The sequence below is a fragment of the Labrus bergylta genome, chromosome 10 (genome assembly GCF_963930695.1).
Source record: "Labrus bergylta chromosome 10, fLabBer1.1, whole genome shotgun sequence".
Taxonomy (NCBI): Eukaryota; Metazoa; Chordata; class Actinopteri; order Labriformes; family Labridae; genus Labrus; species Labrus bergylta.
In genome coordinates this window covers 21,380,467-21,402,672 of record NC_089204.1, presented here as the reverse complement: position 1 = coordinate 21,402,672, position 22,206 = coordinate 21,380,467, and the positions used below count along the sequence as shown (strand labels likewise).

Sequence of the window (22,206 nt, the reverse complement as noted above, 5' to 3'; positions counted from 1 at the left end):
ATCCCAATACTACATGAATGCAGCGACAGCTTTAGCCAATGGCAGGAAACGCCGGTTACTACCACCTGCATGGCTTTCTTGTTGCCAGGGATACGCAACGACAGTCCCGTTGGTTTGTTTGTGTCGGAGAAAAAAAGTGAAACGTTTGAGTTTGTTCTTATCTTAAAATGGATGATATTGGAAGTTTAGAAATCAGGTATTTCGACACTACAAACGTACCTATCCATTTTGCTTCGTTATGTCGTTCTGTTTTGTATAACTCTTGTCTGCTGGTTTACTCATGTCCTCTGTTTTTTACTCCCTCCAGCTGGACACAAGGGTTTACAAACAAGAGTATCGCATATGTCGACAATACAACGGTGTGTTACTCGAGTGGGAGTCATATCTGTTTCCTCAACTTGGAGACACAAATTCAAAGTGTGCTGAAGAGTCCTGGCAGAGGTGTTGGTGCGTTGACGGCAAATGGCAATAATGGCATTTTTGCTTTCTCTGAGCAAAAGCTATGCCCATCAATATTTGTTTACATTTTTCCAGAGGTTCACTTAAAGAATGAATTAAAAGGTAAGGTGATATTTCCCCCCCAAATAAAAACACAACCTTAATCTGATCCCATCTGATGAGGATACATTTGATCTATTATGTTACGTCAATGTTCTTTCAAGATATATTGGGTTTGCAAACTACCAGTATTTATTTTCTTTATCAATAAATACTAAAGAGCTGTCTGATTCTTCTTTGTAGGGGCAGCCCAACTGGACTACACATCCCTGACGTTAAGTGAAGGTGGTACTTATTTAGGCTGTTGTTCAGCTCTTCCAGAGCACGCCATTACAGTATGGTAAGCCGCTGAGAGCTACTATACTTCAACATATTTTCATTCATGTTAATTTGGAGTGTGGATCCCTGTTACTGTAATCATACCTGTGCTGTGTGTTTCAGGAACTGGGAGAATGCTGAGCAAATTTGTACACAACCAAATGCTGGGCAAGGGATTGTTTCTTTGTTGTTCAACCCCCTGAATTGGCTCCAGCTTTGTGCCTTGAGCACTACTGGCCTCACTGTCTGGAATATTGAGAAGAGTGGCAGCTTTCATGTTCTGAAACAAAGGTATATTAGACCTGGCTACACAAGAAAGTAATTTCAATATAAAATCACATATGAACATGAAGTTCTTCAGTGTTGTGCACGCAACATCACTGATCACTAAACTACATTAATAGCATTTATTTTAAATGTCAGCTGTACAATGGGGACTGAAAATTACATGAAGTAATGAGTACTTTTGTGTTAAACTGTACCATATCATATTTTTTGTGTTGCAGTGCGATAGAGCTACCAACAGCAGATGGCTCCTTTGTTGAGAGTTTGATGCCCACCTTAAATATTGTCCATGAAAAAGTTCCCTATTTTGGTCCAGAGATGCCTCCATCAGCCATCGCAGGGCTTCAGGGCGACAAGGCAGACAACATAGTGGTATTATCCGAGTGTCACATACACACCAATGCCCACAAAACAAATACATTGTCATCAATTAATATGTTTGTTTTTGTTTGATGCACTTTTGGATCAATGAAATTTGATGGGAAAACAATATTTCTATCGGGCATACCAACAAAGACAAAATATAAACTTGACAAATAAAGTTCTATTCTATTCATGCCACTTCACATGTATTTACACAGGCTAAACTCTGCACCAAAGCCAGACTAACTCCTACTGCCATCTGCTGGACAGCCAAATCAGAACTCTATGTGGGCTGTGTGGAAGGCTTCCTGCTGCTTGTCGATTCAGAGAGCCTCTGTGTCTCAGTGCTGTTCAACCCCACAAGTAAACACACACACACACACACACACATACACACACACACACACACAGCTTTGTAAAATATAATGAAAATTAACTTTAGACTTTTTAGAAAATTCATTTCACACATTGGATTTGTGGGGTTTTTTTCAGGTGCTGATGCCACCTCTGAACTCCAACAGAGCAACTTTCAAAGTTTAACCCTTAACAAGAATGGTTTGATCACTATTGGAAAGGTATAAGTCCATCCCACTCTCCTCAGCTCATTGAGTATGAAACCTACTACATTTAAAGAAGAATAATCAGGGAAACTTCAATCTGAAGTACTGTAATATGTTTTACAGGAGAATGTGGTGCACTGTCTACAACTGAAAGGGAACCAGATCAACATTACTCATACATGGAAAACAGAAACCGCTGTCACAACTGTGATGCTCTCACCAGACTTCGAAAAATTACTTTTGTCCTCTAATACAGTAAGTACTTCACCACTGTATGTAGCCTAAAACCCCACAATATACCATCATACAAAAATAACATTTTATTTGAGGAAAATATATGTATTATTAAAGACACATGACATGCTTCTTGTCCTTCAGGGACAAATCTACATGTTGAACCCAACATCAGACGAGATTGGAAAGGTCCTGGATGTCCTTAGTGGCAACTTTGTGGCAGTAACTTTGTTGCACACTGGCAGAAATATTTGTGTGGTAAAACACTTATGTTACTCAATAATGACTGTGTCTGGAGACAGCATGTGTAATTTGGGTCACTTAATTGAGCAGTGATGTTTGTGTGTTGTTGCTGGCTGCAGTCAGTGAGGGAGTTTGGAGAACTGCAGCTGTGGTCCTCAGATGGCGTTTGCCTCGGATCCCTGTCTCTTCAAACACAGGTCAGATTTACAACATCTGAACACTCAGTAAAAACAATAAGAGAGGGTAGTTATTACACCTGTTGTGATAGTATGTAGAAATGGCTTAAATAATTAAAATGATCAGAACAGGAAAAAAATGAAAACTGGTACTTTGTTTTTTTAGGTGACAAGTCTGGCCTGCTGTCCTGTTGCACAATATGCAGCTGTAGGAACAACTTCAGGGTATGTCCTCTTCATTGACCTGAACAGCGAAGAACAGCCTCGCCTGGTGCACCAGGTTCACCTGTACAACACTCCTGTGGATCACCTTGTGCAAGTATCCTCTACCCCTAAATGCTGTAGAGCTTCATTTTAACACTCTACTTTTAAATATTAATCTTATCATAAAACAGTTATCTTTTTTATGGGTAAGTTATCTATACCTATAAAACACAGATGATAACAGCCTTTCTACTTCTGGTCAGGAAACATAAAACACATTCCATTGTTGCAGGCTCTCTTATTGTTTGCATTTATATCTTTACAGTTTTGAAAAAGATGGACACTATCTCTTCACCAGTGCCTCCGACTCACATGTCTTTGTCCTAGATGCAAAGCCATCAAAAAGGTTTAGAGTCATGGGATTCACAGGTAGGAATACACCGTTCTTAACTGATCAGACGTGCTACTGTTCTGCTGTGCTCACAATGTGATTTTATCAAGCAGAACATGTACCTGGATCAGCGTCCCACGTTTGTTCAACCAATCACAACCCTCTGACATCATCACCTTTCATATTTCTTTGTGCTTTGTTTGAGTAAGAACAATCAAACTGTATCTATTATATGTGAATATGAAGAACAGCACCTTTTGCAGGTTACTAGCTAGAATATGCTAACAAGAAGGTCTACCGATAGGATAGCAATTTAATCATTAACATTAAAGAGTAAATTTAATGTAAGAGCCTTTGCTTTGTACAAAACTATGCAAAACTATGGAGCCCCTGAAGTCCCAAAAGGTAAAAAAAAAAGAAAACTTTTATGAGACATGTTGTCCACACAAGCTAAGTTAAGATATATATTTTTTTACTTTTTGGACTTCAGGGTCTCCATAGGTTTGCTTTAGTCAGTATTCTTTCTTCTTCTTTTCTTCTTCTTCTTTATTTGCTGTTAATTACCTCATAGAGCTGCAACTTTTGATAGGTTTACAAAAATAAATAATAATAAATATATATATATATAAATATATATATATAAAGAGTGACTTAAAATCATGAAATAAACTGTTTTGTTCAGTTTTTCCTCAAGATTTTTTTCCAATTATTATAACTTAATTTGGAAAACTTAGTGAAGCCTTGGTGTAACACACAGATGATGTCATAGGACTGTGATAGGTTGATCCCAGTGTAGATACAGGACTGAAATGTGATCAAGGAACATGTCCTACGGAATAAATTTACATCGAGCCTCTTATGCTAAACAAAACCACTGTACACATAATGCACAAGTGAATGGCTTGGACGTGTTTTAAAGATATAATGACTAAATATCTAGTAACACTTTAACTTGAGAGGACAATTATTTTGATACTGTTTGATTATTGAAATATAAAGTAGCATCATGTCCTCATACGTACTTCTGTCATTTGGTTTACTTTTTCTCAGTTGTTCCTGGACCCATCCTGTCGCTGTCAAGTCAGAGCATCAGGAACTCTGGGGAGGTGAAAGTTCTTGCACTTTGCAGAGAACAGGAAGGCCAAAGTCAAAATGGTAACATGCTCACAGTGCTAACTCTGCCTGTGAGGGATATTTCAGGTTTGGCACGAAATATTAGATTCAAATATTTGTTATACTGTTTTGATAATCATATTTATTTGATTTATTTTGATACTTTGTATATTGGTCAGCACTTGTAGAAAACAAGCCAACATAAAATTATCCATTACACATCCAGAGAACAGAGAAATGAAAATAATAAAGAACAGATAAGAGACAGATGTACTTGTTGGTGAAAAAGTAACACGAAAAATGTAGCCTGTAGCTTCCTTTACGACACAGTTACACCGTTTGTAGGCAGTAAATTATCTCAATTCCTGGGTTTGCTCTCGTTCTTATCGTTTCGAGTCCGGAAATCACATCGTTCATTGACAGGAAGTCTTTGACAGTGGACTTCAATTTTTCTTCCAAAGAGTTAACCATTGCCAGAGACAGTAGCATAACCGATTAATTGCTCTCCACTGGACTTTTTTATCCTACTGTTTAGACATGTTGTCACTAACACTATTAAAAAAAGAGAGAAAAACGACTGAGGGGTTTACAAAGACACACCCTTTGTTTATACAGACTGGGAAACTATGTTGAACAAAAAAAGACATGAGACATTCGGCTCTCTGGAGGAAAGTGCAAACATTAAGTCCAGGGCGTGGCTGCATCAAGAGTTGTGACACACACTGAAAAAACATGACTGAAGGGTGTGTAAAGGAGCTAACACGATGATAAAAGACACCAATGACTTTTACAGGAATCAAGTTAGGATAAAAAAAATGTTATATTTGGTGAAAGCATACATTTTATATATTTATAGAGCCTTTTTACAAGAGTCATTTAATATGCCTGCTTGAGCAGATACAGCACTTCTACTTTCCAAACAAAAGAACTAAGAAGACGGTTTAAGTATTACGTGTTGTGTATAGTAAAAGGATAAGCTTGCTCTGTAAGATTGTGGGTACTACTACATGAAAAAATCCCTAATACTTCTTATGACTTGTGGTTTTACCCTTTTTTAAATCACTATCTGTCTCTCTGTAGATTCAGATTGTGTAGACAGACACGGAGTTCTGTCCAATAACATCCTCAAAGTGTGCAGATATGGAGTGCCTCACCCTCTTGAATCCTGTGTTCTTGGAGTCAGTGAGGTCTTTGCTTACTGCCACAAAAGGAAAACTCTCCTGCGGTTCCAGCTTCCCCAGGTTTACTGCCAGAACTTTTCTTTGCAACTCTTTGTGTTTTGAATATTTCAGTATTTTTCATATATGTCTATTATCCTGCCCGCCTGCTTTTTTTCTTTTGCTCAGGACACAGACAGTCTCTCTAGCCAAGAGGTGGTTCAGCTGACACCAGAGCAGGAAGTGAAGGGACATCCTCTTGGCCCTGCCTCTCTCGTTCTGTCTCCACATAATTTATGGCTGGCCTCTGTAGGCCAAGATGGCCTATTACGCATCCGAGAGACTGCTTCCATGGTGGGAGCTGATTTATGTAGCATAATTTCATTCTTTTAAACTTTTAAATCACAGTGTCTCATTGCCTGTAGTGTGTATTACCATGCTGTTTTTGCGCACACAGGAGCGGTACATTGAACTTCAGTGTCATTCATGCCGTCTGGGTGGAGTGAGAAGTGTATCCTTCTCTGCTGACAGTCAGACACTCCTCACTGCTGGCTTTAAAGATGGCTCTCTTCTTTGCACTAATCTCAGGTAAATCTCAGGACTGTCATGCTTTCATCATTAATTGATATGACCAGTAGATGGAACTGTTGCTTACAGGCGTGATGTCACACTTAGGCAGTTTAGTATGTCTTTCTCTCTTAGCCATGGCCATGAGCAGAATAAATAAATACAGCTGAAGTGTTGGGTCAAGAGGAGTCATGGCCACAAGCTACAGAGAAAACTCTTCACAGAACAGTCAGCCCTCTGAATCAGACAATGTGTGCTTCCTTGTGCTTGCCTCTACTATTAAAAACATTTCTTTTTTTCATTAGCTGACACTTCCTTTTTTCTGAATATCTTAAATAATTTTGTCAGTTTTTGTCATTGTTCCTGTAATGGTCCTTTTTTATTTGGTTTCGGTTCACTTAATCCAACCCATTATCTGCTTAAATCTAACAGTGATAAAAGGGTTGATGATATTATGGGAGTTTAATGGACAACTCTGCTGATATCCAGCCTCATTGTTAAACACTCCATCTAAAGACCAAAAGCAACCGTGAAATAAAAAGTGCAGCAAATGTGTTTGTTGGTAAGACCTATATAACAAATTCCTCTGTGCTCTTGAGCTTACCCCCCCCCCCCACCCATTTTGTACCATAATACTGAGTGACTTGCTCTGTCATGATCAACATGGGCATTTTGTTTTACTTTAAGTCAGTTCCATATAAATTGTCCTTTTACTTGAAGCTGAGTTTCATTTCCTGAATAATACAGCCAAGCTGGTTTATGGAATAACTTACCTTTTTTTTTTAACTATATATTTTTGACCAGTACTGATGCAATACCATTATTTATTGCCCCCCCCCCCCCCCCCCCCCCCCAAAAAAAAAAAATAAAAACAGTGAAGAAAACGTATTTCCGTTAAAAAATCATGTTACGTTAACGAACAACAATGCTAGTGGAGAGAGTGTAAATACAATTGAAGCTTAGCATTCAGGGTTTTCCGATAAATCTTTTTTTTTTTAAATTGACAAACTTTCAATGGAAGAAAAATTTAATTTGATCATTTAAATATTTCAATTTTTTAAATATTGTTTACTGAAAAACTTCTGTTACTGCTGTTACAATTCTGTCTACTATGAAAACATTTCTTATTGGCGGTTTTCATATTAATTCTTTTTTTTTTCAAGACAGCATACAAATAGTTATTCATGTATCTATTTGAATTTTATGAATCAGCATTCATAACAAACAACACTTAAAACAAACAGGTTTATTTAATGTATATTCCCGTGTGTGTTTTTATGACTCCATACAGAAATACAGGTTTGGATGGTGGTAAGATGATTGAAGCTACTCTGCACAGCAAGTCTATGGAAGTGTTCTTGAAGAAAATGTTCAATAAAGAGAATTCTGTCCTCATTGACCTGCCTGCATGGGGTAAAGGGACAGTACTTGGCTCTGAAAAACCAACGGGCCCTGAGGTAAATAATGTTCTATTCTGTCTTTTATTCTGATGTTCTTACAGTGTAATCATTGTGTTGGGGTTTGTTGCTAATTCATTCCATTGTTTATTCTTTGAACGGTTATTTATATACTGAGGAATCGTTGAGGGCATGTCATCATTTTCAGTGATGTTGAGGGTACAACAAAAGAAAAGACAGGTAGAAAATAATAATAAGCCAAAAAAATAATGCCACCCTTCTGTGAAACTCAACATAGATCAACAGTACAACAAACTACAAGAGGGGGATTACAGCAGCTCAGGTTCCATTTATTATTATTTTTTTATATAAAGTACCGGTAGCTCCCCCCTCCCTCCCTCCCTGTCTGGGCTCCTCCACTGGTTGCACATTTCCACCCACACTCTCATGTCTGCTGATGCAAACTTCCCACAAAATCATCACCCTCACTACCACCTTCAAGAAATTCCTAAAAACTCACCTCTTCAGCATCGCCTACAACCACTAGCAAACTGTTCCCATCCTCCTTCCCTGCTTTGTTCCCTTTCTCATAAATTATTTAATCTCTGTTTTGTTTTCTTTGTTTTCTTGTATATTGATGTTCTTTGTTAAGTATCTTTGAGAATTCAGAAATGTGCTGTATAAGTCTTGTGTATTATTATTAGGGCTGGGCAACGATTAAAAGTTTTAATCGCGTTAATCGCATGAGTTCCTGTGATTAATCACGATTAATTGCATTGTTATACGCAAAATCCAATAATGAATTCAAAAGTAGTTTATAGCGCACTTTTATTGTAAATGTACTTCTCAACTTAAACAATGTAATTAAAGCAAATTAATACAAAACTAATGCTTATTGCCACTGCAAGGGCATCCTGTTTGTTATGTATAAAAAAAAATGCCCAGAAAGGTTTTAGTCTAAGAGGTATAATGAAAATGTTGAGACGCCATTTTTAAAGTGGTGAAGAGTGTGACAAGTCAATTGAGAACATTGATGTTTATTGTTTGGTTATCGGGGACCCCAAAAACAAATTTTAGTTTTACTTGTCATTTTAAAATTGCAGGAGTTCAGCGAAGAAGAGTTTTGTTGTTGTGATGCGCCGGAGTTAGCAAGAAAGCTGTAGTTATTATTCAGCAGCTGAAGAGACTCGTAGGCAGAGTGAATGAAGGTACTGAGTCTTTGTTAAACGCTTAAATAAAGTGAAGACAAGTGAAACGACCTTTCAGCGTCCGCCTGAGTTTCTGGTTGCAACATATTTTGGAGTACTTATCAAGTACTCCAGTGATAAGAAAATTCAACTTCGCAGTGGTTACAAATACCTTTGGCTCTGTCGACTGCGCCATCTGGAAGAACCTTAAAATGAAAATGGCCATGTAAAAGTTCCGTACCCTTCTCCATGCTTGATTATCCGCCAATTATTTTCTGGATGTTTCCTCTTTCCTGTGAGCGCCGCAGCAGTCATGCGCAGCAGTAAGCAACATACTAGGCTTGTTCACGATGGAATTTTACAAAATAAAAGCCAGTGAGCAACAGACTTTTACAATAACAAAATAAATAATAAAAACTGCGTTAATGCGAGATTAAATAATTGTCTGCGATAATTAATTAATGAGTTAAGGCGAAAATAACACGTTAATGTGCCCAGCCCTAATTATTATTATTATAATATTTATTATAGCAACACTTCTCAAAAACAGTGTCAACAAACACATTTCATTACAGACTTGTAATGTGAAAATATAGTGTAAAGTGTTTGTTTTGTAGAACAAGTACATGTTTGTGTTGATACTGAATGCATGGCCATATACTGCATAGTTCTGTAGTGAATTTGTTATCTATTATTGATACAAAGGCCTTGTTTATTACTGACCTGTTTACATTTAGGAAATCCCCTTATCCATATTTAAATCTTTTTTTTTCTGTACTCTTCAGGGGAGTACTGAAGCAGAGAGTGTGGATGTGACAGAGCAGGATGACAGTTATAACAGCCTGCTGTCTGCTCCACCTTCACACCTCACATGGCTGGAGAGCAGGCGAGAGGCGGTCAGTGACTACCATGCTGTAATATTTGCGGTGGTGGCATAACATCTTGATTATGTTAACTATGTTTAGATACTTTCTCTCCTGTATTTACTACACTGCAGGTGGAGGATTACGAAAGTTTCCTTTGCACCTGTGTGTGATCTTTAAAAAGCAGCTGTGTTGCTTTTGGCACCGAGTTTCTTTGTGAAATACCTTGATTTATGGTCTGTTATTATATAGTGAAAACAATCAACCGATTAGTAAGTTATTTTAATATACAGCAGATACACATTTACTACACTGTCACCTGACAAAGCTTCTAGATAACAATAATATGATAGCGAAGGTGTGTCAGTCTTTGAAATGTGGGCTTAACACCTGGATGGTAGTTGCCCATGGGAAACTGGCAGAGGCACTTTCACTCCTGAATGTATGCTACACATGCTTTATGATCTGACTCGTGTACCGTGAGGGCTTCTGTTTGATTCAAGCTGAATCATGCTGAAAGTAAAGCGCTAGACACCACATCATTTCATCACTCATTTATCATATGTGTTGTATCTGTTGTATAATAAATAAGGTATTTGTTGTTGTGTTTTTAATTAAACTAACTTTCCATTGTAATGTGCTGTGATGTTAAGATAGGGCATCATTTATTACTCAGTTTTGTTTGTGTTAAACAGGTTTTAAAAGAAGAGAGTGAGGAGTACTCTGAGACGAAGAAAAACATGAGGAAAACCCTCAAAGAGTTACGTGACACTGTAAGTGAAATCACATCTTTTCTTATCTTACTTCTCATTTATGAAATACTCATGAGTTCTTGAGCAAGAAAAAAATGAAATCACATTAGACAAAACCTGCTGACTTGACATGCAGGCCAGATACGGCATCATTCAGTGCGTTTAGCTTGAGCCTTTAAATTCAAGAAGAATCCTCCCTGTAAGTAATTTGCTACAGCTCCCCACCCAGGAGAACATTTTTAAACACGGTTAATCAGAGAAAAATAAATGATAGCTCCCCAGAGCTAAAAGTAATCAAAAGCTAAAGGATAAACACTGTGACATTCTTATGACTGATACAAAACACAATTAGTATTCACATTTAAAATACATACACCATGAAGACAAACACATGTTAGTCAACGTATACCCTCCTTTAATGTAGCTCTATTATGTCTTTCAAAAATCTGTTTTTTAATTCTGTTATGGGGTGCCAGTGGAGTGGTTAATGCAGGCGCCCTATGTAAAGGGGCTGTGGTCCTCCAGGCAGGCGGACCGGGTTCAGATCTGACCTGTGGCTCCTTTCTCTCATGTTATTCCTCACTCTCTCTCGCTCTCTTTCTAAGTTCTGACTCTACCCGCTGTCCTATACAAATAAATGCACAAAAAGCCCCCAAATTAAAAACAATTTAAATAAAAAAAATGTTTTTTTATGGTTTTGAATGTGCCACATTGTTTATATGTATTACCTTGAATTGCATATATTTGTAGGTGAAAGTAAGAAAAAAAAGTCTGCCATTATGCAAACGTAGACAAGAAAATATTTTTGTATTCTATAAAAATGACACATTGGCCAGATAGACTTCATCATGACAAATTACCACAACAAAAAAGTTACTGTATGTTTGTCATGTTTTAACAGTTGAGCCAAAATACTTGTAATAAAGGAAGCTACCAACAGTTTTTCAAATACTAATGAAGGGTTCATCTAACAAACAGTATGCCAACTAAGATGTTTTTCTTCTGTTTTTAGATCCAGGAGATGATGCGTGAAAATGAGACCCTCCCAGACATCGAGCGTCTGGAACTCAGCGAATTCAACCTGGATGTTGAGGAGCAGAGGAGACTGGATGCCATGGTGGAGCAGGAAGTTATCAGGGTAATCCACATGCACAGACATCAATGCAATGAACCTTGAATTTGGCTCTGAGGTCATGATGTTAGTGATTTTTAACGCAGTGATGTTATAGGTGAGAAATGAAATCGAATGGGAGATGTTAGCAAAAAGCTACCTACGTGATGTCCTAAAGAAAGAATGCTGGGATTCAATGAAGGTCAAAGGGAAGGCCATTGAGGTAAGGTGGTTCAGGAACAAGCGCTTTATTATCACAGTATGTTACTATCAGTTTGAAGAGGTCTTTATCTTTCCTTGTTTTGTTCCACAGGCCTTTCACTCTGAACACAAGGTGAAAAACTACCCACTGAGGGAGCGGACAGAGAAAGAGCTGGAGGACCTTCGCAGGGTTCAGGATATGAGGAAGTTTGAAAAAGCTGCTTGCATCGTAAGCAAAACTGATCCACAGGCCTGAACAGTCTGTGGTTTAGATTCCTGTCAACATTGCAAAAAAAAGCACAAGTAATGAGTTAGAATGCAACAGATGATAGTGTTATTGTGTTTAATTTGAAACAGAGATGCACCATGCAAAGTCAACAACACATTAAAAGTTTTACTTAAAGCTATGACAATGCAGCTTCTTTCGCACGTGGGAGTTTGCTCTCTGGCGATACATTTTATGGTAAACCATTCAAGTCACAACAGGTTTACAGCTGGAAAATAATTGGATGCTGTGAATCACAGTCCTACGCGTGACCCTTTACTGCTGTGACTTTTTAAATGCTTGAATCTTAGCCAATCCCCCGCTGTTGAAACTGATCGAGATTTATGGCTGTGTGGCCAGAAGAGAGTTGTTAGGATAGTTCTCATCACTGTAATATTCTTGGGATAAAGTTAGTAATCTTGTAGCCACAGATTCGCTCCCCAACATTTTTTTCCAGCCATTTCATTCAAAGTGTTTCTCCCCACCTTTTTGTGAAGCAGAGCAGCCCACAGAAAAGTTCCAACACAACAGGGGCGAAGGAGGAAGAGCAGGGGGAGGACGGTAACGGGGCAGAGAGCACCGCTGTAACAGGAAGTTTCTCTGCTCAGTTAGGATATTCCAATCCCTACATTTACGATCAGTTCAGCCTGCAGACCACAGAACAGAGGATCAACCAGATGATTCTACTACAGGTGGGAACTTGCTCTAAAATCTCAGCAAAAGTGTGAAAGTTACATCTCCACATTATGTGTTCAAAAGCAAACACACCTAAGCAAAAACAAAAAATAATTAAAAAATAGAGTAAGGAGCACATAGAAACTTATAAACAATATATAGCAACAGGCTGTTGTCATAATGATCATGAATTAAATCTCGTCAAATTTCACTTTAAACGCAGGATGTGATTTATCGCATCAAGACCGGGTTCAACGCCAACTTTGAGGCCGTGCACAAGCAGAAGGTGCTGGAGCTCAGCCGTGTAAGGGACAGGAACCAGCATATCAAGGAGATTATGCTGGAACTGGACATGAACGAGACGCTGTGGGAGCCAAGCCTAACGGTCAGCGAGTGGCCAGAGAGGCTCCTCACTGTGGACGACTCTGAGGTTACTGAATCTCCTCGTGAAAAAACTAAGGAGCTGACAAGTTCAAGAAACAAAGATGAACATGTTGAACAACCTGGTGGTTATATTGTTTTTTTTTTTTTATAAGTGAAAAAGTGCAACATGTGCCTTTGTCCCACTCTAGATCAAAGCAGAAAAGTATCTCACCCCAGAACAGAAAGAGAAGGAGGAGAGGAAGAAATTGGAAGAGCAGAGACGTTTGGCTGCCAAAGTACGCTGCTGTGAAAAATGTGTTTTTGTTTTTTAACTCGGTTTGTTGTTCCAAACAAATTCTTCACTGCCATGAACCCAGAATGAATCAATAGTAGTGAAGTCTTTGATCATAGTTCATCCCCCAAAAAATGTTACATACAATACATTCTTCTGTGTATGTAATAGTGAAAGCGGTTGACTTTTTCCATATTGGTTTCTTGCAGGGGGATAACTTCCGAGAGAGAGCTCTTGATAACATGATGGATGGAGCGCTTGAAGTGAAAAAAGAGAACATCTTGAAAATGGTGGGTCACAATATTCAAAATTAATTTAACATTTGTATTGTAAAAGCACAATGCCTGAAATGTATCTCTAACGTTAAATATTACCTAATGACTTGCTTGACAGTTGAATTAAAATTTCTTTAACACCAGAAATAACACAGAGCCTCTTTGAAACCAGGCTGATCGAAGAGCTATAATGAGATAGGTTTGGACTGTTTCTAAAAAATCAGCAGGCTTGAATCTGTCTTCAAAAGAGGATATATGCCAATTAAAGCATCAGTGATTGGTCAATTTAGACAACTGAAAGAAAACCTGAAATTGTTCAACATTTTTTCAGCCAGAAATCCATATATTTTGTGGGTTTTGCTCCTGAATGTGAAGATTTGCTGATTTTGCTGAAAAAAAGTATGATAAAATGTTTTAGGTTTTGGAGCGTCGAAAGCCTAAGGGTTAGTGAACACGTCTCATTTACAAAGGCTTAAGTCCTCAGGAGTGGGCGACCTGGGTTCAAATCCGACCTATGGGGATTCTCTCTCTCTCTCTACCCGGTTTCTGATAAAAAAAAAAGAAAATAATCTATCAATTAATTAAATGGGAAATAGGAATTGGGTAGATAGATAAAGAAATAGAGGAGAAAAAGTAATTGTTAGTTGCATCCATGAGATTTATTTAGTTATTTAAAGATTTTAATTAATGCACATTTATTTAATGAGAAAAGTTAAATTTCTTAGAGAGAGAAACAGAAAACAAGAGCGTGAAACAATAGGTTTGCCTTTTTTGCACTTGTTTCATAAGACAGTTCCCAAAACATGAACAAATGATGACTTAGATTTTTTTTTCACAACTGAAGCAGTGTCAGTTGAATTAGACAAATCTGTACAAAGGGGCACATAGTTTCTATTGAATCGACTCCACAGGAAATACCTCCGCCTGAGTTTGTTTTGACCAAACCTGTCATCCACTGGACTGAGGAGGAGAGGAAAATCCACAAAGAGTACAAAAAGAAAGACAAAGACCTGAATGAAGAGAAAGAGAAATACAAAAAGGTATTACACTCATTACACTCCCATTTCTGTTTTGCTATGATCTTAATGTATTAAACTTCTGATAAGTAGTCATAATTAATAATCCATGTACCATCTTTTTGCAGGCTCTGGAAAATGAAATAAAAAAACTGCAGGCAGCCACCAAGGATGTGACTGAAAGGTTTGATGAAACTTTGAAACAGCTGTTTGAGAAGAAACTAAACTGTGAAATGACTATATATCAGGTGAGTCTATACAGTGTACTCACACACAAACGGCCAGACTAAAACATTCACATTGCTTTCATTTTCTTTCATTTTCTTTACATAGTTGAAGGAGCATCTCCCGTTATTGTTGTCTCCTCCTTGTAAAAAATGACGATCTCTTTGAGTATTTGACACCTGAAAAATAAAATCCTGTCTTTTATGTTTTTTTCCCAGGAAGAGCTCAAGATGACCTATCTTGCCTACTCAGTCCTCGTTGAAGTGGAGATGACAAATCGAGAGTTGGCGCTCAAGCGCAAACTTGAAAAAACAGTGGTATACAAGGTCAGAAAACCTGTGCGCGGTAACGCTGAAGGAATTTGACTGTCAGCTCCAGATTCTGTTATTTGTGAGACACCTCAGTGAATCCTTGTATAACATCTTCTCCATTGCTCAGGCTTGCTCTGCAAGAGCTAACCTGTGCAGCGCACTTTATTTATGCTTTAGGACTGCCAATAATGTCATATCAACAATCATGTATTTCTCTGTCAGGATGAAATTGGTGAGCAGCTGAAGACACATGAAGAGGAGGTAGAATTGTTTCATGAGAACTATAACACCACTGTAGCTGAGGACAAAGTAAGGCCGCTTGATATGTAGTGAATTATTTTGACTGTAAGTGATTGAACACATACAGAGTTAAACATCACTCCATGTCTCCCCAGGGTCTTGACAAAGAATTCAGGAAGGAGTTCCTCAATGTTCCAGGCAATATGGTCGATCACCTTTATAAGTTATTCAAGCGTAGACCCAGGTAAGTTAGTAGTAGTACTCATTACACAATTACTTTCATGAAACACATAGCAGTTGTGTTCATTATTAGATTCATAAACAATCATTTAAACGACTCAAATGTTTTTGCACGTCTTTGATTCATCAGGGTTCAAAAGATGAGGACTCAAACAGACAACAACTCCAACCCTTTTAAGGAGCAGCATCTGTGTGGTTCTCTGGCTCCTGATGCACTCGGAAAAATGCTGAAGGCCATGGAGGACCTGGATGCTCCAGAGAATATGCCAAAAGGCTTGAACCGCTCGATCTGGGATAAGTTTTGTCTGGTCCGCAGGGCAAAAGTAGAGAGCGAGCAAAAGGTGAAATGAGGACATGGACATGTTCAAGATTTGAAATGCAGACAAACTTTGCTACATGGGAGTCTACAAATGTACAATTAGTATATCATTTTATAATCTGTTTAATACTTGAATCTTTTTCGCCAAACACGACTGCGGTAATTCCCAGACCAGCCCATTAACTGGCTTGTTTTTTGTCAACATGCCATTTGCAGGTAAAATTAAACGCTTTGACTCTTGCTGAGATGCAGGCGTTCCAGCAGAAGAGGAGAGATGATGATACAGCTGTCCAACAGGAAATTAAAAATCTCTCTGATGAGCTTGAACGGTATGCCATTCAATGGTCTAACCATTAGCGGCTTTGGATGTTTTTATTTCTATACTTGGGTAAAAAAAAAAAACGTATGGATGTCCTGAGAAGAAGTCAACAATGACAAGTCCTTAAACTAATATATGTCTTCTTCTGTATTATATGTTCATGGTTATTGAGGATTGTTGTTGTTCTGTTGCCTACTAGGCTGCACAAAGAGAGGAATCGTTTTCTGATGGACATCATGGTCCAGGTACTGCTCAAACCCGACCAGGTGGAGGTGTCCCTCACAGACATGATTGCTGACTACACTGACTCTGTGCTTTACCCCAGGAGTGTGGTGGAGGACCTCAACACAACCATCAGGGTCAGACTGCACCATCAGACACATATATTCACAGTCTTTTGTTGAAAACAAGGAAATTCTTACAATGGATCTAAATCAGAGCATGACACAAAATGTTGAGATTGCAGGTACACTTAGGACTTGATTTCGGAAGCCAAAGTATTGATCGAATCCCTCTGTATCTGTTAAATGATTTTTATCTGTACGATCAGTCCCTTGGAGGGCAGAAGATCGCCTCAATGGTGGAGTGCAAAAACTTCCGTAAGGGCATCATCCAGCTGCAGTGGGAGCACAAGAAGATGGCGATGCAAATAGAGGACCTCAACAACAAGAAGAGGGACATTCAGAAGTTACAGCTCAGTAAGGAGCAACAAGATGTAAGTGTAACCAGGATACTACTAGTTAACAAATATACACAGACCTTTTTTGTTCCACTTTTTCTATTTGTTAGAAGCTTTGCCTCAAAATGAAAATTAGGTCAAAACAGTCTGTAATAATAGTGCTTTGTTACAGTGATGAGATTGTTAAGCTAAACATAATTCAGACGAGGTAATTAGACGTCAAAAGTTCAACATCTGCTTGAAATGACATGAAATCGCAGCTTTTGGATGAAACTTTAGCTTTGATAGCATTCCTGGCCAAACCTCAGTCAGTGATATACAGACAGGTATTTTGGTTTTGGCAGCATCAGATGTTTTTCAGAACAGAAAATTGTTACCATCCCTGAGTACAGATGGATGATCCTTTATCACAGACACACCCTATTCACGCAGGCTCCACACCCACTTACTCTTCTTTGTTTTTTGCATCTTTTTGAAATGTTCTCCAAATTAGTGGAGACGACATAAAAACTAGATGTATGCTTTCTTTATCCCTGTTTTGAAACATCAGCCATGTTTCTGTAATGATTCAAACTTCCAGGTCAACAGAAAAAGCTTCCTCTGATTCATTTGGCATCAGATGTCAATCTCAGGCAGTTTAATTAAATACAGAGCACTAAACCTGACAAGTAGACACTGCTCCATGTGGTAATTCATTTCACACTCTTTACAGAGCACAAGACATTTGTTAGTAAGGGATATGAAATATAATCAGTTTGGTGATGGTTAAGCAATGAAAAAACACATCAAATGAGTCATCCATCATCATGTTTTTTTATGGCACGGCATGACACACACAAACATGTTTCCAAGCCTCTAAGCCAGTTTCCTCTGGCAAACGGTTCAGGTGGCTCTGCTGAGGCATGGCATGCAGCTTCCCGTCATTGTTAAGGCCCCTGAAACCATGGGAGAGATAACTTTGAATATAAACAAATCCATCCTGAACGTTTTATGATGAAGCATTCCCTCTATGTTTGCTGTGGGATCTTTCAACAAAAGAGCTAAACCATTTTTCTTTGTTGTGTTCTGTCATTCCAAACTTCCTAAAAGTCAGTTATTCCCTTTTTTGCCCACCAGTACCTCGACAGCAAAGATCAAGACAGCCGCATGTCCAAGCAGGTTTTCGTTCTGGAGAAAACTATCGCTTTCCAGAAGAAGGTAACACCAGAGCAGCAGCAGCAGCAACATCTCACTTATCAGCTCTTTACTTTGTTCTTTGAGTCAAGATGTATTTTGGATTTCTTTTCAGACTCATCAACAGAGTGTGCAGCATCGCAGAAAAAGAATTGAACAGCTAAGTAAACAGGCAGCAATCAAAGCTAAGAAGACCAAAGTCGTAGAACAGCAGCTACCTAACATGCAGGTGGCTGTGGCAGAGAGGAGACATATCTATGAACAAATGGGTAACTAAACATATTTTAGCTTCAATGAATCAACTGCAAAGAAATGTTGTTTTCCACCAAAAAATAGTGAGGGTCAGGCTCTAAAGTACTTAATCACAGTACTCAGTCTTAAGGTATCTAGACTTATTTATTTATATTTGTGACAACTTCTTTCACTTTCTAACAGTTTTAACACAAACATATGCACTCTATAATACTGGCTGGCTACTTAGTTGTGCCTTAATGCAATAATCCAATCTTTGCTTTTATTTTGCTTCATTGCACACTTTCTTCCCCATGAATATCACGAGACACTAATCATAAGGAAAATCACGTATAAGACGCATCCAAACAAAAACAAGCAAGAAAGAGAAACTTGACGGTGAACTAGAGATCTTCTGTGAATGGGATGTCCTTGAATTACAAGGAGAACTTCTGGAACCAAGCTGCAACCTCTGGTGTTGAAAAATTAAGCCAATGCGGAAGTGCAAAATCCTGCAGTTTGTTGAGTGTCCGCTTGAGACTGGCTCTAAGATCCCTGAAAGTCACATAGGCTACACACCCCATTCAAAGATGCCTGTTTTTGCAGCAGAAATGTTGACAGCCTGGTACAAAAAACATATACAAACAGATATTGGTCTGATTAGTTATTGTCATCATGGGCACACACTCAATGGGGGGTACATTTTTTTTTTTTAATAACGCTTACGTTTTGATTTAATGAACGATACGTGTAATTCATAGTTAGGCGGGTAGCTAGGTGGGCCAGGTGGGCGCAATGTAACAATTTGTCAGGGGGCTTAAAACCTGCCTCAGCTCCAGCCCTCAGCCTGTCGTTAGGTTGACTGAAAGTAAGGCTGAGGCAGGACTTCCAGTTTGCAACCCCCTGCAGTAACAGATGGGTGACATCACTCAGGCTTCTTCCATTAATATTTAGTCTATGGATGAGACAGATGAAAGTGAACCAGCCAACACTGCAGATGTTGAAGAAGATTCAGAGCTACAAGACATTTCCGATATTCCCGATTTGTTATCTTAATTCATCCGAAGTTTGAATTCATTGATGTTTAATTGTCACAGATATAAAGTGAACTTCAGTAAGCTTTGCTCACAAACAGCCAGTAGACATGTCCTTCAGAGATCTACTTTTACTATGCTGTGGGCATATTTCACTTCAGGGCCTGTCATTTGTGGAAAAGTGGAATCAATACTTGTATTTTTTGCCACCCCTGCTGATTTTCTCCATTGTCTTACTGGGTTTAGATTCAGAGGAACACCAAGCAGCCGGAACAGAAGAGCGTTACCAGGAAATCGTTCAGAGGTCGAAGCTGAAGGACTTAGCCCAAGCGCAGGCGGAGGACCTGGCTATTCTCAGGGCAGAGGTGGCTCGTCTGAGGATGAAGAACTTTCCTTCACTTGATCAGCTAAAACACGTCTGAGCAGCCTTCTCTTTAACAGATAACAGATTTTATTTATAATTCTCTTAGCAAGTACACGTTTACAACTTTAACTGTGAATCCATACAAAAATAGCAGGAACAAATTAAACAATAATTTAACTCTGGATATTTGAAATGTGGTTGTTTCACTGTAGTTTTTTTTGGTAAACTGATCAAATAATGTGTTTACAAAAAAAATGATTAGGTCGTAAAGTCCTCCTCTGTGCGATCAAAGTGCAAAAAACCACCGTCCAGACCAAAGAGGTCAATGAGCTCTGACAGGCTGGCCTTTCGCCCGTCTATGGGGACATCTGACTGGAGCTCATACAGAGCAGCCTGAGCACAGCTCCGCCACTTGTCAACCAGGGTCTGGAGCTGTGTTAGATCATTCTAGAAAGAGAGAAAGGATGGGGGGGGGGGGGGTCATATGAATCCCATTATGTTCATTTTAAGATCAACCAAGACACTTAAAAAGGAAGCGGATACCTTGCTTCTGTACATCTGAACCATCTTCAGTCTGCGCAGAGTCTCCATCTTGTCTTTGACCTCCTTCCTCAGTTGGTCTCGTTGTGCCAAGTCTTGTGAAGGAGGACGAGTAGGTACTGGACTGGGTCCAAAACTTTCACTCCCTGTTCTAACTTCATTCCTGTTTACATCAACGTGGGGAATGATCAGTGGAGAGTTATGAACTGTCTTTCGGGAATCTGCTGAAACTTGTCTGCCATCCTCCTCCTGTTCATCCACACAAAGGCGTTTAGCCACAGACAGGGGCGAGGTGAAGGAGCGCCTTGTTCTCTTCAGCCTCTCCTTTAGAGAGGAGCTCAGCTTCTGATGATGCTGCGGAGATGACAAAATATGAATCACTAATACTTTATAATCCAAGACATTATATAATGTCCAGTTAATAGTGACATAACTAGAATGCAACATCGCGTGACACCTTTGGCTGCATAAAAACAAGAAAGCATTACCGACTCAACTGGGTACCACATTACAATTGCTCTTACCTTTTCCTGTTTACATTCAGAGGGGCTCGACTCCACCGAATCACACGGGGAAGAATACACTGGTTTTATTTTAGTTGCTTTGGGAGTGATCTCCATTGGTGAAAATAACTTTAGCCCATTTAAACACAACTTGTGTTGTGGAAACAGTAAAGGCGAACTGAAAAAGATTGATCAGTATTATCTAGTTGTCAAAAAAGCTCCTTCATAAACGCGAAAACACTTTCAAAATCAGAAACTGACACAAACACAAAGGCCAGTTGTATGGCTTGTCGCCTTCACAAGTCTTTAACACATATAAGTCTAAAAAACGACGACTTAGAAGTAGTAAACTGCGAAAGCAAGGAGTCTTCTGTTTTCCGTATTTTGCAGCTCAAGAAAACCTCCAAAGTCAGCGATTGGACAAAATTCGATGACGTGTAACCGAGGAGCATTATGGGACCTGTAGTTTTTGCCGACCTGATCGTTTACAGAAAGAAGCACACATTTTATCCATTTTATCCCTCGAAATGTCAATGTTATAACTCAGTAGGACTACATCAATTCAAAAGTTCACTACTCTACTTTTCTGAGTTAATTTATTCACGTCGGTGGACTTGATGCAACAAAATGAAATTTACATCAAACTTTACAGCTACGAGTCATCGTTATTTTTAATATAGCCTAACTTTGTAATTGCTATAATACCTACATAGTCTAATTGAGAGAATAGATATGTCTCAGTGAAATCATTTAAGATACCACAAATTTAAAAAAATACATATATATATATATTAGTAATTTTAAGGTATCAGAAAGGTATTAGATGTAATTGTTATAGCAGGATTAAAAATTCCAACTGCAATATTTCACAAAGTGCTCAGAGGAATAAGAATAGCCCAAGACGTTTTTTGTATGCATGCTTGAAGAATGGTTCAGTATTGTTTTAGTGTTACCTTGATACCCTGTGTTACTAGTGTCGACTCATTTGTGAGTCACCTCTTCTCAAAAGTCGATTAATCCCTATTACAGGATTTATTTAAAACTAGTACGGACATAGTTTTTATCGCGGTTGTTAAGATTGTTAAGGAGTGAAACTTGTGGTATCCCACGTTTTGTCCTTGTTTTTTTCTATCGCCTTGAGGAAAAAGGTGTGAAGTAAAACCTTCTCCTGCCTAGACTTGAACATCAGAAGTTGGCAATCTGATACTACACACCCCAGGGGATGGGGATTTTTAACATTTTATATGGCTTAATCTTGCAAAGCTGAGGGTTGATCATAATTATGTGTGTGAGTCAGGAGGCCGTTTGGCTTTTTTCAAACCTTTGAAAAGTTGACATGAAATACTGTTCTTGTCCTCAGCTACATGAAGTAACTGAGCTGGTATGAGTTTATAGAATCTAGAGGCTATGTGAGACAGTGAGTGAGGATGCCAGTTCTTTCCTCAAAAGCAGGTGTGTGAGGAGGACACTTAGAGCGTTATTCCATGTTTGTGCAGGCTGTTAATCTCTCAAGATGCACATT

General features: G+C 38.7%; 2 protein-coding genes across 2 annotated transcripts; one reads left to right on the top strand and one right to left on the bottom strand.

Annotated features, from left to right (window-relative positions):
- Positions 1-38: 38 nt before the first annotated feature.
- On the top strand, positions 39-19,823 carry cfap43 (cilia and flagella associated protein 43). The gene is made up of 38 exons (XM_065959787.1): positions 39-112; positions 308-561; positions 742-838; positions 940-1,107; positions 1,323-1,473; positions 1,683-1,827; positions 1,957-2,039; positions 2,148-2,279; positions 2,403-2,516; positions 2,621-2,698; positions 2,844-2,992; positions 3,207-3,310; positions 4,323-4,472; positions 5,466-5,626; positions 5,732-5,896; positions 6,000-6,130; positions 7,401-7,566; positions 9,479-9,589; positions 10,252-10,329; positions 11,321-11,446; positions 11,538-11,642; positions 11,733-11,849; positions 12,386-12,577; positions 12,784-12,990; positions 13,133-13,219; positions 13,425-13,505; positions 14,402-14,530; positions 14,635-14,754; positions 14,950-15,057; positions 15,265-15,351; positions 15,438-15,526; positions 15,653-15,863; positions 16,058-16,170; positions 16,360-16,519; positions 16,711-16,875; positions 17,956-18,036; positions 18,128-18,281; positions 19,524-19,823. The coding sequence occupies exons 1-38, from the start codon at positions 39-41 to the stop codon at positions 19,697-19,699; spliced, it is 5,019 nt and encodes a 1,672-aa protein (XP_065815859.1). The 3' UTR covers positions 19,700-19,823.
- Positions 19,706-21,079, bottom strand: sfr1 (SWI5-dependent homologous recombination repair protein 1). Its single transcript, XM_020630875.3, has 3 exons — positions 20,706-21,079; positions 20,185-20,535; positions 19,706-20,088 (listed from the first exon to the last, which is right to left on the bottom strand). The coding sequence occupies exons 1-3, from the start codon at positions 20,799-20,801 to the stop codon at positions 19,900-19,902; spliced, it is 636 nt and encodes a 211-aa protein (XP_020486531.2). The 5' UTR covers positions 20,802-21,079; the 3' UTR covers positions 19,706-19,899.
- Positions 21,080-22,206: the final 1,127 nt, after the last annotated feature.